This window comes from Sceloporus occidentalis, unplaced genomic scaffold (assembly GCF_023333645.1).
Source record: "Sceloporus occidentalis isolate IW3139 unplaced genomic scaffold, rSceOcc1.0.p SCAF_247, whole genome shotgun sequence".
NCBI classification, from domain to species: domain Eukaryota; kingdom Metazoa; phylum Chordata; class Lepidosauria; order Squamata; family Phrynosomatidae; genus Sceloporus; species Sceloporus occidentalis.
The window spans coordinates 792,486-810,755 of NW_028317227.1; the positions used below are offsets into that span (position 1 = coordinate 792,486).

Here is an 18,270-nt window from a genome sequence, read left to right on the forward strand (position 1 = left end):
ATATATATATATATATATATATATATATATATATATATATATATATATATATATATATATATATATATACATACACACATACACATACAAACCAAAGGGAGCGGCTGCACACTCAGAAATATTGTAAATATACACAGGCTTTTATTTGCCCGGGTGCTCCAAAAATAGCCAGATATACGTAACCAAAGAAAAATGGGCACTCACGGGTCTTTGTAGTAAAGTGCATTAAACACTAGTTTATTTCAATCAGCACGCCCAACATTTCGGACCACCTATATTATATATATAGCTACAAAAAGGATTTTTGGTACACTTGGCAAAACATTCTTGTAAATCCCCGAGCAAGTTATGTACCCCTTTTTGCCTTTTTAATTTTCCACACCCATAAGAGGAATTATTCATTGTGGTCCAGTAGCAAAAACCATGAGAACTTTTCCTCTTTCAGCACAAATTTCCCAGCAACTTGGTATGTACAAAGTCAACAAAACAAAAAAAAGCACTATGAAATGCTTATGATGAAATATGCAAGCTCTGTACACCGGTAGGGCTCCAGATAGGGCACAAACAAAATGTTAACAGAAGCAAAGCTATTAGGCCCAATTCTCAAACGGCTCAGTCCTGAAATTAAAAGTACTGTGCTGTACTGAAAAGGAGTAATATTTGGAAGAGTATGTCATTATCCAAAGTGTTATATATATATATATATATATATATATATATATATATATATACACACACACACACACACACACACACGTGACAAATAAGTAATAAAGTAGTATTAACAGGCAATTGTTAATAATAAATGACAAGGCTGCTTACCTTTTTGTTCTTTCTTTCTCATACATTTTCTGCAACAAAAGATGCAAAGGTAACCAACAGAATTGCAAAAAAAATATCCTATGGGCCCAATTACAGCCTAACACAAGATGTCTACCCAGGATATACATCACAACTTCTTCTGGCACTCTCACCCAGAAACACAAGTAATAGTTAGAGATTATATTTACTGATAAAACTTTACTGTAATATGGTTTTCAAATGAATCATGCTTTAGGACTTCCTATGCCTAGTTCTTCTAGTATACCCTGGACTTAATGTTTTCCAAAATAAGGATTACTTATTGACCACTGACCTCTGCACCATAAATGCCCAGACCACATGAAGGAAGGATATGCAGTCTGCAAGAATCCATATTATGAAGTAGTCATCTGGGGCCTGAAAGAGTAGACAGAGAAGAATTTTGACACTATGTCAAAAGGGAATGACAAGGTACCAGTGCAGAGAGTAATACAAAAGTGGTTGTTGATGGGTGCATAGAAGCTGATCTATTTTACTCACCAAAACCCAGAGAGGACGCTGCAAATCCCGGAGAAAGTGACATGAATTGGTAGTGACAGATGTAGCCCCAGCACACCAGACATAGGAGAACAGCCAGGGTTTGTTAACCACATAAAGATTGACCGATACATTATCTTTTCGGTATGACCTTACATGAGAACCAAAAAAAAGAGTGGAGAAAAAAAAAAATGAATTGGGTACATGAAGATGGAAATGAAAACAAACAGATCTGACGAGAATGTGCAAAAGAGGTATATTTGCTTGAAATGGAACAAAACATGGAATGCCTTAAAAACAAAACAAGGTTTATCTTCCTACAATTTGCTCAAATTACAATGAGCCACTAGGGGTCTGTCCTTTCCAACATAGTTAGGACAGTTTACAGCACTGATACTGTGTTGTTACTCATAGTTACTAAATGTGATCTTTCGCATTTCAATACTCATTCTTATCGAACCATTTTTAATATTATGTTTAACCCCTTGGCTGCTAAGCCATTTCCCACCCTGGTGCTAAGCTGGTTTTCGGCATTTTGGTGCATCTCACGTTTAAAGAGCGTTTAGAAGTAAATTTCTTGGGAATAAACTATACAAACTATATATTGTTTTTTTCTGCACACCCAGCAGATTCCAAATATACCATTTTTATATGTGTATGTCTCATTAGTTTTGCAAAATAAAGCCAAAAATGTGAAAAGTGTAATTTTTCACTTCCGACTCAATAAAAACTAGTTTATTTTTCTAAACTCTAATATCAAAAGATGTGTTGCTAAATATTTGTAGTAGGTAACCGGTCTAAAATAAACAGAAATTGAGAACAGTAGACTGTTTTTCTAATATTTTATTGCTAAAAGTTACATTTATTAGACTATCACAAAAGACATCTTTACATTTAATGCATGGCTGCCCTCAACTAAACAGCTCTAGCTGCCTGGGATGTTAAAATATGCCAACAAAACTATATATTTTTAGAAACTACACCTCCAGCTGCAGCAAATGAGGTCTTATTTGTATTTGTATCACAAATCTGACGTGCACAACAAATAAGTGAATATCACACTTATAAAAATAAAACAAAAACATTTAATTAAAAGCGACAAGTTCATTTATGTCTTGTGCACTCCAGTCTTGTGCTACGAATACATGCAGCCCCTCATTTGATGCGCCAAGGGGTGTAGTTTCTGAAAATGTATACTTTATGTACCATAATTTAACTTCCCAGCTGTCTAGAGCTATCTAATTGCAGGCATCACCCCTAAATGTTTTAAGACAATTTTTTAACAAGATTATCAAATCTGCCATATCTAAAGTTAAAGTGGTTTAGACATCTGGGAAGTTAAATTAGGGTACATAAAGTACACATTTCAAGCAAGTACACCCCTTGGCGCTTCAAATGAGGGGTTACATGTATTTCTAGGACAAAAGTTGAGTGCACAAATAATGACGGAATATGTCGCTTTGGCTAGAAAATATGTTTTTTCTAACCATAGCAACATGTTCATTTGTGTCTTGCGCACTCCAGGTTTGTACTAGAAACACATGCAGCCCCTCATTTGATGCGCCAAGGTGTGTAGTTTTTGCTAATGTATACTTTTTGTGCCATAATTTAACTTGCAGTAATGCCACGTCAAGGCTTCAACCCTAATTACTGACCATTCACACGGCTTTCATATCTCCATTCACTCACAGAAGCACACACCATTCTTTCCCCTTACAATCCCAAAGAAATTATGGTAAAGGGAGAAAAAAAAAAAATCACTTTTACAGCAAAAATAAGTTTTACTGTAAAAATGCAAGGCGCTCCAGCGATGAGATGGTTACTCCCGTACCGCACAGGCTAAATGGCTAATTTTATTAATATTTGCAGTTCCTCAAGATTTCAAAAGTTGCCTCCCTCTACCATTGGCTAAAATTAACTCCATGATCAAAGGGATCATGGGGTCAAAATTTAGTATCGGCCATTTTTAAAAAGGGAATGTGACTTTTCATAGCTATATGATCGGCGTGGTAACATTGGCTACCACAGTGATCATTTAGCTAGAATACTTAAACTTTTTTTTTTTTAAAGTTAAACTAGTTTATGTTTAGGTAATTTAATTTGGGGGTCTCTAGGCAATTTTGATCTTTATTTATCTGCCTTTAGAGACCCCCAAATCATATTATTATTATTTTTTAACTTAATATTTTTTATTCTTTCTTTCACAAGCCTTATCTTCCAACGGTATATGTTCTAAGCAGCATGCCCCCATACCTCTTTAACTGACAATTGTCAGTTTTCAATAAAGTTGCGCGGTGACGTCATCGCGTCATTACGCGCTACGTCACCGGCCGGATCGGGTGGTCCCGGTGATGCCCTTCAATGTGAGGGGCAGATCGCCGGGGTAGGTGGTGATGGAGGTCCACAGACCCCCATCAAGGTAGGGTAGTGCTAGCGACGGCATGGTGCCGTCGTTAGCACCTGACTGGGACTGCTAGCGACGGCACCATGCCGTCGTTAGCAGTCAAGGGGTTAAAGCTAGAGAGTATAATTGTTATTAATCGTATCATGGCTCTGAATACCACTTTTATATTAGCTTATAGCATTTATTTACGGCAGTGGGCACATGGTACTATACAGACTGGGAAAAAATTATGTTCATGGATGCAGAAGGAGAAAAGGAAATTAGTTCTCACCGAATTTCATCCACACTCAGGGTTCTATATGACAGATTCACAAAATCAAAGGTTTCATTTTTTGTTCTCTTCCTTCCATATATCTGACGGAAACCAGGAGCCTCTGCTATAACATTCTCTCGCTCCTCATCAGGAAGCCATAGTATCTAACAAAAAACCAAAAGAACATTGTACTAATGAGGTTCTGTAAGCAGAGCAGGGACTGCTGGACATGAATGTGGCTCCATATTTAACAAACGGTAATAAACGGATTACACTAACTAGTTCTTGGCGAATTGTTGAGTTCAAGATGGTCCTTAAAGTGATATTGACATAGCTCTCATTATGCGGATGCCCAGCAGGAGGTGGACGCAGATCAAAAAGGACTGAGATGTTCTCCTTCTCAGCTGCATTCAGCAGGTCATTCAAAGTAGGTATTTTTTGTCTCTGCACCTCTTCAATATCCAGGTCAGTCGGTGACCCCATTGTATTAAATGGGTTCCTCTAGAAAATGTTGACAGAAGTAGAGAAATATAATTGAACAAAGACACAGAGCAAGCACAGGCCTGGGCAAAGGCATGTTATGCATACAGATGAAGACTCATGAAAAGGGGTTGCTACCTGCAAAAACCAGTTACCAGCATTTAACTTCTGGAGATCAGGCCATTCAAAATTGCTGCAGTTTTCTTTTGCTCTATCTGGAAACACTTGTGCAACATCAGTGGTTCGCAGTAGGGTATTATCATGCATCAGGAAAGGAATTCCATCCCAACTAAAGCAACAGAAAATAAAAACTAGTCTGTGAAGGACTAAGATATTTGTGTGACAAGACTATCGACAAGACAGGGCAGTCTCATCTCTTACCTCACCATGACATCAGTTTCAAACACTTTTGTTCCAAATGCCACCATTTTGTCAAATGACATCATTGTATTTTCTGGAGCCAACTAGAAGGAAAAAAAAGTTACCCTTGTACTGCTCAGACTTCAACATATTTCTTTTTATCAAGTAATTTCAGCTTCTAACTCACCATTGGAGCCCCACGATGGCCATTGAGTTTTGGTTTAGGAGGGAGTTTTGATGCTTCTATGATACAGGGGGATGAGATGAATAAAGGGGATACATACAAAGCACCAACGAGGATTACAAATACCGCCAGTAGGAGATACTTTAGCACTGCAATAGGAAAAAGCAGGGGACATGATGGATGAAATGAAAATAAACTAGAATATGAAACCACAAAAAAAAACGGCTGTGCTAATTGTGCGTCTAAGAAACATATTTCTAAAGGGGTCTAAGTGCAATCAACAGAATATTCTACCGATATCTTATAAAATAACAATGTTCCAGAGTACTCCCCCTGTTTTGCCTCTATAAATAATGCTTAATGCTAAAAAAATTTACTTAATTGTCGCTGTGTAATCCAAGCAGCTGAACTGGACCCAGTGGTACCACATTTAAGCCATCATCTTGGAAGCATGCTACAGGGGTTGGATAATTATTATTGAAGCCTACAGAGGAACATTCTGCAGGGCACAGGTGATTGAGGCATAAAAAATATAGTAATTTTTGTCTCAAACAAATACATTCCCTTTAATTTGGAATGTGATTTACATTCATTCAGTTCCGTTACCGCAGCACGCTAATAGATTGTATGCATGGAAGAGCATAATCCTCTTCTTCTACTGTACAAGAATGTTTCCATCCCTCAGCTGTAATAGCACTACCGATTTTGGCAATGCTCTATTAATAAATGTAATACAAAATACTCCACCAATATACCTTTATTGTTTACACTCCAAAAATAGCCAGCAAGGACCCAAGAAAAAGCAGACATCCCAATCACAGCTCCAATGTGTAAAAAGGGACTGGTTGACTAAAACGAAAACATAACATACAGTAGGTAAGAGACAAACTAGGAGAATCTTCTGTGTCCATAGGTATAAGCAATGGAACTTTTCTTAGTTGAATAACTTGCAAGAACAAGCAAACCGTTTCCTATGTAAAAATGTGATATTAAATATCATTTTCCAGTTCAAGAGTAGCACATCAGAGTCTTTGTTCTAATGTCATTATATAATAGCGCTCCTCCCTTACAGCACCAAAATTATACTGCGGGGCAATGCAGCCGCAGAAGAATTCTAACACAAAGGTCAAATACTTGAGTGCGCCGTTTTTATTGTTACAAGATTATTCCTAAAAGCCTTAAACTAGGTTGGATTTGATACTAACTGATCATGCTTTTGGAGGTTGCATGCAAATATAGTTGCTGGAACCATCCAAAGTATTGATAATAAACACCACTTAGTTAAGTCCAGAGTTGCAGTTTCTTTACTAGTTGGCAATAGACTGGAGTTAACATAACATTTAGCACTTATTATTATTATTATTATTATTATTATCTTTTATTTATATAGTGCCAACAGTTTATGCAACACTTAATACAATACAAAAATTCAAGGAGTATGACAAGACAAGAATTGACAAACCGATACATTTGGTGGAGAGAGCCCGGCTCGCAAGCTTACAATCTAGAGGGAAATGGGGTGACAAACATAAGGCATAGAGAAAGGGTGAGAGGTAGTGTGGTGGTTGTATCAATGACAAGGAAGTTCTAGCAGCTAAGACGGTGCGGCTTCTCTCAAGAAGTGGGTTTTGAGATGTTTCTTGAATGTCGGGAGGGAGGGTGAATGCTGAAGGTTCCTTGGGAGTAGATTCCAGAGATATGGGGCAGCCCAAGTGAAGTCTTGTACACGGGAAAAGGAAGAGGTAAGTGAGGAGGAGAGCCTTAGCCCATGGGAAGAACGTAGGGATCGAGTAGGAGAGTACTTGCTTATGAGGGCAGAAATGTATGGAGGAACAGTATTATGGATGGCCTTATATGTCAGTACCAGGATTTTAAATTTAATTCTAAAGGTAATTGGGAGCCAGTGGAGGGTTTCACAGTGTGGGGAAGCAGAAGAGGAGAGACATGCAAGGAAGATAAGCCTAACAGCGGCATTTAGGACAGACTGTAGAGGAGAGAGTCGAGACCCGAGACATTGGTGTGAAGAATACATTCAATAATTTGTATATCTGGTTAATTCACTTTCATATATGTAAAAAAACCCAAAAAAAACAAAAAACAATTGTAGTGAAGCCATGATTAGAAAATGGTGAAGCAGACAAATACTCTGCCACACTCAGCATAAATTGTATTTGTTATACACCAAAAGAAACATGCAACTCTGTACACTCACCACAAGATGTCGCTCCTATTTAATAACTGAGCGATGACAGCCATAAATAAACAGTTAAACATGCTATGCTTCGTGAACATTTGTAGAATATCTCAAAGCTTTTGTTTTTGAACCGAACTTTACAAGATTGGAGAGGGGAGAAAGCACTGTATTTTTTTTATTATCTCTAGTAACCTAGTTCCCTAGTAGTAAACATTTACCCCTCTCTTGAGACACATAAAAAGTAGAACATTTCATAGCCTTTAGCATAACAAAATGTATCACAACTACCCACAGCTTGTAAATGTTTTTAATATGTGTAATTATTTTGGGTTGGTTTAAATGTTTCTAACTACAGGAAGGTTTGGATGTGTTTGTTTTGTTAAAATGAGTTTCTTTAGCATGAAACATAAGATATTTGGACATGTTCCATATAATAGATGTAACTGGTTATGGTATGTTTTTTAAACTGCAGAGGCTTTATTTCTATGATTGTCACTATGTCTGAAATAAGAGGTCTCCCCCTTCAAGACATTGAAGGGGGCATAAAGCACACACAGCCCCTTCTCCCCTGCACAGCACTGCTAGACAAACGGACAATTCTATCTTTTTCATACTCACTTATTTCATAGAGAGCAGCATTAAAGAGGTAATGTTACTTTTAACAGGTTCTGCAGTTTGCAGCTTGATATATACCAAAAATTAAATATTCAAGAAATGATGTGATGTGAAAAGTTGCAGTTTGCTGTTGCTGCCGTGGCAAAAGAGATTTAATTTTGTTTCACAGATTTGGAGTAAGAACAAAAGGGAAACAAAGGAAGAAAGCGGGGGAGGAAAGAGAGGAAAGAAAGGGAAGAAAGTAAGGGAGGAAAGAGAGTTCATGTCATTTTAATATAAGTTGTGATATATTTAGGAAATACACCACACCCTTGTGCTACAGCGGTGTATTTACCTGGGGCACAGCCCTAGGCCTAACCCAGGACTGATGCCCTAGAAACACAGGTGTTAGCAGGCAATTTAAGGGCAAGTGAAACAGCTGCACAGGGATATCACAGTAACAGGGGTTACTAAAGCACTCTTAGCTTGCAGCACAGATGCCTGAAATACTAAATATGACCCAGCTTGTCCCTTTAATGACGCAGAAAGTTCCGTTGCATAATTCCAGAAGCCTAAACATCAGTCCAATAAAAAGCAGGAAAATGAAACAAAAGTATCACAAACAGAACAAGCTATAAACCAAATCAAACCAGAGCTTTACCCAGTTAATGTAATTAAGTGGAAAGAGTACCAAATTAAACCAGGGGAGGACTGGCAGCATTCAGTCCAGGGGCAAGGGCAGCAAAAAGGCCCATTAATAAATCAGCCCAAAGAAAGAGCTCATTGTGACCATCCGGCTCTGACTAGCTAAGAAACAAAAGGTCATATAAAGAAACAACACTTCATAAATTAAAGCAACCATTAACAAATTAATATTAAAATCTGAAATCTGTATCCAATTGTGAATATGGGAGAGGGAAAGGAGAGACACATGCACATACACACACTTTGAAATTGTTTCTAGTTTAATGGCTACTTACATTTAAAAAAAAAACAACAAAAAAATGCTGTCCCGGTTACTTTGTTGTATTTAGAACCTTTTGTATCCTACTGAATGGGCTTCTCAGAAGTAATTATTTACCCAGGCTAACATATATATTATTTTCTTCAGGACAAGTTATGTTTTTTTCATAGATCCCTAGTTTAAGACGTACATGCTAAAGGGCTAAATAAACAAAAATGAAAGTAAATCTGTAAAACTGTAACCCACTTTTGGAACTAACAGGATTGTAAGCTTGGTGCTCTCTCCACCTAATGTATCGGTTTGTCTTAGTCTGTCAGTTCTTGTCATACCCCTTGAATTTATGCATTGTATTAAGCACTGCATAAACTGTTGGCGCTATATAAATAAAAGATAATAATAATCAGCCTCCTCGTCACTCCTCGTCCTCGTCCTTATGCTAAGGGTAATATGACTTGTAGTCCACAAAACAGTAAAGTCCAATTTGTTTAATTTAAAAAGTGTTTTGTTTGTTTTTTTGGAAATTTCTTTAACTCAAACTTTCTTTAATACATTTCATAAATAACGTGTAAAACCAGAAAACGCCCAACATAGTAATAAGTAACGGGTAGTAAAAAGCATGTATAGCAGAGTAGGGTTATAGCAGGTCACATCACCTCTCACACAACCCGGTATGATGCCAATGTATATATTAACTCTTCCAATTTAGCACACTCATATATTAACTATTTGATTCAAATGATGGCACTTGTATATAATCAGCTTGCGTGTAATACAGGCAAATTTAGCTCTCTAAGCACGATGATACTAACCCCATAAGTGTAAGCGCTAATCACCATTTGTTAACCTATTATAACCAGCCCTTAATGTAACTGCAATGCAATCTCGTAATTCTCGTATGCAATGCAATGTTAAAGTTACCGCGATAAAATGCTTATAGCCGTCCATATTACACAGCAGTCTCCTAGGGTCAGCAGCCCTGTGCCGTGCTTCTAATCACCCTTCAATCATATGACTCCCCTGCGCTATGCACTAATCACTGCAGGGATTTTACACAGTCCATAATACGCAAACAAGAGTTTCTAATCGGTGGCTAGTATAGTTTTAATTTTTGGTAAACCATTTAATAAGTTAATGGTTTTCATAATGATGATATACAATGTTCATAATTCAAGATAAAAAAAAAAAGGCAATAAAATAGAGGTACAATTAAAACCAAAAAGAATATACAGTATGGTGTCTGTTTTTTTTTTTTTTATATTAGCTAGACTTGTGCATTCGTCTTCGGGCGAACATGAAAACGAGCACGAAGAGTGCATTTTCGTGTTCGTTCCGAAGAAGAGAAGACAGCGGCGGTAAAACGTAGGCGAAGACGAAGCCACACACCACGAAGATCTTCGTGATCGTCTTCGTCTACCATTCTCCCACCCTTCTAACTTACCTTGTCTTCGCGGCATCGCGGCAGTTCACGGAAGCTCGTACAGACTTTTAAAACCCCAATGCTGCAACTTACCCTGCAGATGCCACTGGTCTCCCTCCCTGTTCAATTAGTTAAATATCCGTACGAGAGACTTTATTGGTCGCTCGTACGGACATTTAACTGATACAACAGGGAGGCCAGTGGGATCTGCAGGGTAAGTTACGGCACCAGGAGTTTAACAGTCTCTACGAGCGACCCTATTGGTCGCCAGCAGGGGGCTCGTCTGCCATCAACCAATGGCAGACGAGCCCCCTGCTGACGACCAATAGAGTTGCTCATACGTACATTTAAACTCCTGGCGCCAGTGCTGCGTTAACCCTGTATTAACCCCTTAAGCGGAAAAACAAAGAAAAACCGAACACGAAGAATGTCCACGAATATTCGCCTGAAGAGAAGACAGGAACAGGCGAATATTCGCGGAATACGAAGATTTTTTTTCCCCCCGAAGACGAGCACGAAGAGCCCCCTGGTGCCCAAGTCTAATATTAGCTACTCAAACAAATTAACATATCAACTGTACATAGATAATCTGGTCACCATCACCTCAGGTATAAATATATTCTGAAAAAAAAAGGGGGAAGGAAAAAGCGGGTAAGTCCGGCTGAAAGCAAGGAACGGGAGCAAACATTGCCCAAACCCAGCCGAACTGCATCTAAAGGTCGCATGAAGCCCCAGGGTCGGCAGTCTTTCTCAGGAGTGATTTGACTTCTGCAGATGAAACGAAGTCCGACCAGCTAAGCTATGTTGCCATGTAAGATATCATCTGATTCAATGCAGGCCTCATCAGTTCCTCCATTACCCAAACCTCCTCTACTTTAATAATCCACTCTCTATAGGAAGAAACCACCAGGTTCTTCAAGTATAAATGGTTCATACAATTAGCTGCATTCGGCAAGTTGTTTGGTTGGCAAACACTTGTATGTGGCTATGGCTCGAGGAGGGCAATGGAGGAGCATCTGTACTCAGGAGCACCCGAGTAAAAGGTGGAGGCCTTTAAACTACTATGCTTATAGTTATATACACTCCTACCAAATATGGATGAAGGAAACCTCACTTTCTTCGCACTCCCAGCTAGAAGGGTCACAATCCAGCATCAGTCTCGCTAATTGAGTTGAGCCCCTGTTTCAAGACTTTATAGGCATTTTTCTGAATTTGGGAGGCAAAGGAACGAGCCTGCCACAAAATACTGTACATATCTTCGTCCAATGAGAAGTCTAGTGAAGAAGCTTTGGCGAAAATTGCGTTGACGTTAGAACGTATACACGTAAAAGAGGAGCTAAGGAGAATCCAGGAAGAAACAACATTGTCTCGAACAGACGTGCTGGGATGTTTAGAAACGGCATTGTTTTTGTAGGGACAGATATTATCTTTTATAGTAAATCCGATTATTTATCAATAACTCTGAGTTTTCTTTATAAATTCTTTACTTCCTCAATTCTACCGCCTGGCATCAATACTACACAGAACTATCAATACTACACAGAACCTCACATTGACTCACTGGGATACTATACTGTATTGGCCCGATTATAAGCCGCACTTTTCCCGCCTAACTTAAGTCTTTAAAGCGGGGGTGTGGCCCATAATCAGAGTTTAGCGAAGGGTTGCGCAGTTCGTATCGCAGGTGTTTTGTGGTTTTTTTCTACATTAAGCCCTGCTGCGGGTAAGCAACAAGGTTAGGATCCAGATCCCCTGCAGCCCTGCAGGGACCTGTATCCTCCTTTCGGTGCGGCCTATAATTGGGCCAATATGGTAATTCTAAGGGTTTATACACCAAAGGGATTTTTTTTTCGGCATGAAAATAAAATATAAAAAGCACCACTAATCACATATCACGTATCATATATTCGCCAATAGTTCATTCAATAGATTTGCCAGTAATAACTTCTGTGATTTACCTACGTATGGAGGGGGCAAATATTCTTCCAATAAGACTCTATACAGAACAAAAATGGGTCTATTTGGATGCAAACCTGTCCCAACTCAAATAACCTCTCACTGGTAGGTTAAGTTGTATATTTCTAATTCTCTCTAGCCCAGAAGGCCAGTGTCCCTGAACCACACCGGATAGAGGAAGCAGCCCCCCATGGACATGACCCCACTGATGCAGACAGGCAAAGCCCCACAATGGAAATTTAGCACTTGGCCTCCCTGACCATACAGGAAGTCTGGGTTGTCAGACAATGTTAAGACCTATGTGTACATACCACATGTAGACTGAAGTACCACATTCCTTATTCTGTGAAGCACACCATGAAATAATAACAATACAGGAAATTACGGTAGAGGATCAGCAGTTTGGCATGTGAAGGGTTAGTTATACTAAAAAATGAAATTTGATTTACCTGCAATGAGATGGAAACAGCATCCCACTCTTCTTTCCACTTTAGATCCAAAAAAACTATTAGCAAAATGACGAGTGCAGCACAGAGACATACGAGAACCTGTTCAAAGGGCAAAGACATCAGGTCAGTTCAGCTTCGGGAAAGAAACTTGACAAGAAAAAGTAAAGAAACAAAAGTAAAGATTTTATTGAAACATGAAAATAAATAATGTCATATATACTTATCTTACCTTATGCAGACAGTGCAACTTGAGAGGTTGGGCACAGGCCACAAGGCACATTGAAGTCATCTATAACATTCCAGCCAGAAGAGAAAAATGGGAAATAAATGATCGCCATTTACACCGTTTCCTTTATAGCCAGCAGATGGCGATGTCACACATTATAAAACATTTAACCTGTGTGTTTTACTTAGAAATACTTTTAACTTGATAAAGGGAAGACACTCAAAAGCTTATCATTCCAAAACACTGTTGGTCCAATAAAAAAGGTAATTTTTGGCATCTGTAGAACACCGTTCACATTTACAAAAGTCACATTGGAATATCAGAAACTTTTTTGCGAAATATTTTACACAACAAATAACACTACCAATAGTCCATGTGATATCACCAAACCCAAATTCATAACAGTCAGGTTCTATCACCAACACAGTCCCCTCCAGCACACTACCATTCCCCAATCAAAAATCCTACCAGTAGTATGGAGCAGTATGTGAGCAGGACAGCCGTTACTGTGACCAGGACAACAAACCAGTCCACCCAAAAGCCTTGCGACTTGAATATATACCTGCAGGAACAACATTTATGATGGTTTCATCATTAAAAAGGCTTAGGAAGATGAAGTACTTAAAAAAACAATGGTATGACAAAAAAGCAGCGTGCAATACTCACTCATTAAAGTTATGCATGTCATTTTCTATGATCAGGGTGATATACATCCAAATCAAGGTAAAAATGAAAATACAGAGGATCAGGAGAACCCAGATGCACTCACACTGCAATACAAGAAAGAGTCTTAGAAATCAGTCATTCTAACCAATTAACATATTATACTAGTACCCAACCGTGGAAGACATCAATTGTGGGTTGTTTTTTTACATAAGCACAAAACTCATGATGAACGCTACTTTAAGCTGATTGAATTTTGGAATCACATTATCTTAAATACAAACATTCAGTATAAGGTGTTTAATTGCAGTTAGTAATACCCAACAAAAAGGACCATGTCCATAACGATTTAATTGTCCCTGGATTTCTATGGCATGTAAGCGTATTTTCGTTTGGTGCTCCAACAATGACCACACAAGCACTCAATACGTTTCCAGCGAGGATTAGCCATCATTTATGTCCAGAGAAGATATCATTTAAGTATTAAGATCCTATTTATCTAATTTATAGATTGGAACATGTTTGTATAACGGAAAGACAAACAGGTAACAGAAGGGATGAGTCTCATTGGGTTAAAATTCAATGCAGTCACACTGATTAAGCTCCGTAGTAAGAAATCTAACCATGAAAAAATAGATAGGACTCGTCAAACTTGGGGTACCTTGACGTAGTGGTGGGCTAAGAAATATACGGCTATATACTGTGATGGAGACCCCAATGTTTATGCCTTAGATGCTTTGTGTTTTTTGATTGTGTATTCGCTAGGTATGCACTTGAACCTTTAACTTCAAGTATAAAACTATTGTTGAATTAATACGGTTGTGGGCCAGTGGATTTATATCTTTCTTGTTACTCTTAACTGGCAAGCAAAGCATGTGATAAAGTAAACCTAGGCAGACATGCATAAAAGAAGCAAAAATAAAATAAAAAAAATCAGAAATGGAACTCTTTACAGGAATCTTAAATAAAAATGTGTGCCTTTAATAGCAGACATTTGCAATCCAGAAAGCAAACACTCAAATAAAACCCACAAAATTACCAATAAAAGGCATGTACACATATTATTATTATTAGCAGCCGTTCCTATTGTAACCAAAATTTGTATGATCAACCAACATTGATTAAAGGCTCTCATAATAAAAAAAGAGTAAACAGGCATTTACAGCCAACATAAATTATATATTTTTTAAAACAACTAGTGACACTAATAATAATAATAATAAGAAGAAACACTTTAAGATATATGGGTAAACATGCACTCATAAGACATCAATCATAGTCTCAGCCGGACAGAGGCTCAGTGGAAAATCATTCATTTTAAATAAACCAGACCATGATAGATATAGATATATAAACTGTAATACTAACTCACCGTACTTCTTCGTTTTTCGTTCTTGTGTCTACTGCACTCACAGCTATGAAACCACCAAATGCTACGACAGCAGCATTTCCCAAAACCGGCCCATGACATTGTGGAGCACAATGAAAAGCAACGTCGAGGAAATTATCTAGAAGGCACGTACGTTAAAAAGATTAAATACACATTTACAAATATACATATAAGGTGTAATCAACATCAGTTCAAGCAGTCACTGGAGAATTATAAGTAATCTCTTTTACCTATACCTCTTTGGCATGACGTGCAACAAATTTCCGCTTTCATATATTTTACAGAACAAGTCAGACCAGATTGGGAGGGACGAGAAAGACTACATGTCAATCACACCCTGAGAAGCCCCTGTTGGGTTTGCATATTCTGACATTGTGGGGGTGTGGGGGGGGACTCATCCACATGTGTTTCTCTTACAGATCATTAGTCCCTAATTTTAGACCTTGATCAAAGAAGGTAGATAACAGTAATGAGAAATTGGTGTTGGTGGGTCTGAGGCTGGGGGGGCTAAGTATTACTCATTTGTAATGTAAACATTGTACACACAAAGTATTTTTCCTTTGAATGCAGGAGATCAGACCCATGGTGGTGGCTTTATCAGTCACGAGTGGGACGTGAACTTTGAAAATGTTCTAAGCATGTTAACGTTCCTGTATGTGGATTCATAAAGCTGGCAGCTTATATAAGGTAATATTAATATGAAATAATTAAGTCCAGTAGACCAAGCAACAATATGGAATTCAAAATAATTCCCACGACATACTAAAACGAACACGCTTGTAGATTTTTGTGATGTTTGAGGTTTATAAGGTTATTTATATAGTATTCAAGATAAGGTTTTGGGAGATGTGAGTCATCAAAGAGAGCTGTTAAAAGTATTAAAGGTGTGTGTGGAAGCCTTTTATACATGATCCACCCATTTTAAGTAGTTTGGAAGCCTTAGGTCAAATGTCTACATCTTTCAAAAAAGGAAACTGCAAGCGAAGGTGGCATTTGTGGTATCTATCTTATTTCACTTGGACCTTGGAATGCTTGATAGAGAACAGCAAATTGTATGTTTGCATCATTCAAATGATCATTTTAATCACTTTTCTATTAGTTAGATACCAATCAAAATGATATTTTTATACTATTTGGTATAAAAAAAAGTAAAGCATTGTTGCAATATAGTGCGACATCATCATTTATCAATAAAATCCTGATTGCTTTGCTACTATTAGAGCACGGGCACACAAAGCCAGTCCTTAAATTCCGCAAACAGGCCACAATTCATGGAAATCCCAGCTTGAGCAAAAGTGTTTAGGATTTAGATTGTTTAGTTTGAGAAAAAAATAATTTAAAGTCTCTAATCCTACATCCCTTTTCGCTCCCCAACAATATATTTGCATCTGGCAGTGCAATGGCCAATGTATTGCAAACCTCCCAAAACTCAGTAATAAAAGGACAACTATAAGTTGTAAGAATTGTCCTACACCTAGCAGACAGGCTTTCTTATCATCAAGGTGGCCAGCATACTCAGTCCTCATCTATCATCCTGGCAATGTCAATCAACAGCTACTTACTTAAACTTGCTTATGTACAACTGACATTTTTGGGCTCTTTTAAAATCTGCCCCAAGCATTTGTAAGTTTCGAAAACATTTCAAACACCTGCAAATTGTTTAAAAAAATATTTAAACATTGAAAAAGCCCTTGGGCTATTTCAGAGGACTCCCATACTTTGTACTGCTTACCTGAACCTAACAATTATAGTTTCACTTGTTGTGACTGGTATTGCACATCTCTGTACACGTATGATACATAACACTGTCATTATGTTATGGACTAGCTCTAGAAAAATTTATGGGAATCACTAATATATTTAAATTTAAACAAAAATAGGACCTGCAAAAGTAATATCTATTCCCAAATTTCAGATTTTTTTTTTAATTATATATATATATATATATATATATATATATATATATATATATATATTTATAATGTACCCATTTTCGGATGAGAGTTACCTTACAGCATTTCTAATTCATTCTAAATTGTAAATTTGCGAGCAGAGCATTCTTTACCTGATGTATCATTTTGAATATTTATATATTGTAAGAAGCATGTAAATGTTATATAAATAAAAGAAATTATACTAATTATTAGCTGTAATTGCTACACCTCCTTTACTCCTAGAGTATCTAGTATTGTTATTGTGCTGAACATCATCCAGTGCTACTATTAGCAACCTTATAATTACTCCACATTTTCCAATTTCAATTACTCCACATTTACCATTTTCCCCCAGATTTTACTTATAAGTCTAAGAGTTGCAGCTCAGTAACTCCTGGCACAAGGTAAGTAATGGGAGCACCAACTATCTATGTGTAGCATGATAAAGCTTGGAGCATCTAAAAAGAGGAATTGGAATTAAAAAGATGATATGGGTTAATTTGGCAAATTACAAATCGATGTAACTACTAATTAAGAGCAATCTACCAAAATAATTCTGAAAACACCGATATTTGTAATCTGTAAAATAAGAACAATCCGAAATCCTCAAGATCTCCCTCAAAACGTAACCAAAAACCCATACCGAGCTACTGAAATGAAAATAATTAATATCCTCCTAACTCACTCAGCACATCCCAGCAGGTCTATTGGAAAACAGTCCAGAGACAGCACAATCATCACCAAGTCGCGCCGCATTTCTACACTACTTAACTGCATCGTTACTCGCATATCGCGACATCACTTATGGCATCATCATTCACAACACTCCGATCACCGCAATAAGTGAAAACGAAAAGCTAATCCACCACGCTGTGCTCCTTAAACCAGGGTGGCGTAAAGTAAAGCAATTCTCAGTTTTGTGTCCAGGACCCTACCTGTGATGGATCCTCCGGCCCTGGTAACTTTGCAAAGTCCAGGTCCTTCTACGTAAAGTAGTTGACTTAAGTATTTCTCTCCTCTACCTATACGTTCCCATCATTATAACACCCGCACTTCTCTGCCACCTCCACAGTTTCCCTCCTATTCACAATGTGCTTCTTTCATCCTTGTGTTGACCTGGGGGGGGGGGGGAAATAAAACCAATCCAGCGCCGCCTAGTGGTCTATTGTTAGTATTACCAAGGAAAACAAGGAAAGGGGAATGTTGGGAAGAGTAAAAACCTGGAGCTTTTATTTTTTATTTACTTGTAAAACTTTGACATACATAATTGTTTATTTGAACAGCAAACACAAATGAATAAGATATAAAATATGATTTGGTTCTTAGCTTCAGGCTTGCCTTTCTCATACTGTGTAAGTAGGGCAAGTCCCTTTAAACTGTACAATCTGGTGAATCAGTGCACATTTCAAAGTAGATTAGATCTGATCTTCATTACTTGTGAATTTTACAAGTGTCTTGGGCACT

At 37.8% G+C, this 18,270-nt stretch overlaps 1 protein-coding gene across 1 annotated transcript; it reads right to left on the reverse strand.

The window, feature by feature from the left end:
• Positions 1-1,116: 1,116 nt before the first annotated feature.
• Positions 1,117-17,595, reverse strand: LOC149276104 (glycerophosphodiester phosphodiesterase 3-like). The gene is made up of 13 exons (XM_089503913.1): positions 17,590-17,595; positions 13,486-13,589; positions 13,288-13,381; positions 12,823-12,882; positions 12,594-12,692; positions 5,775-5,868; positions 5,023-5,168; positions 4,857-4,939; positions 4,614-4,764; positions 4,275-4,496; positions 4,014-4,159; positions 1,342-1,489; positions 1,117-1,218 (listed from the first exon to the last, which is right to left on the reverse strand). Exons 1-13 carry the CDS (start codon positions 17,593-17,595, stop codon positions 1,117-1,119), a joined length of 1,455 nt encoding a protein of 484 aa, XP_089360039.1.
• Positions 17,596-18,270: the final 675 nt, after the last annotated feature.

What these genes read in the sequence shown, in the direction of transcription:
- LOC149276104 (XM_089503913.1), bottom strand. An exon ending in AGTTGCACTGTCTGCATAAG is followed by an intron (nt 12,693 to 12,822) that starts GTAAGATAAGTA and finishes CCCTTTGAACAG; the next exon opens with GTTCTCGTATGTCTCTGTGC. An exon ending in CAACAATTCGCCAAGAACTA is followed by an intron (nt 4,160 to 4,274) that starts GTTAGTGTAATC and finishes GTTTTTTGTTAG; the next exon opens with ATACTATGGCTTCCTGATGA.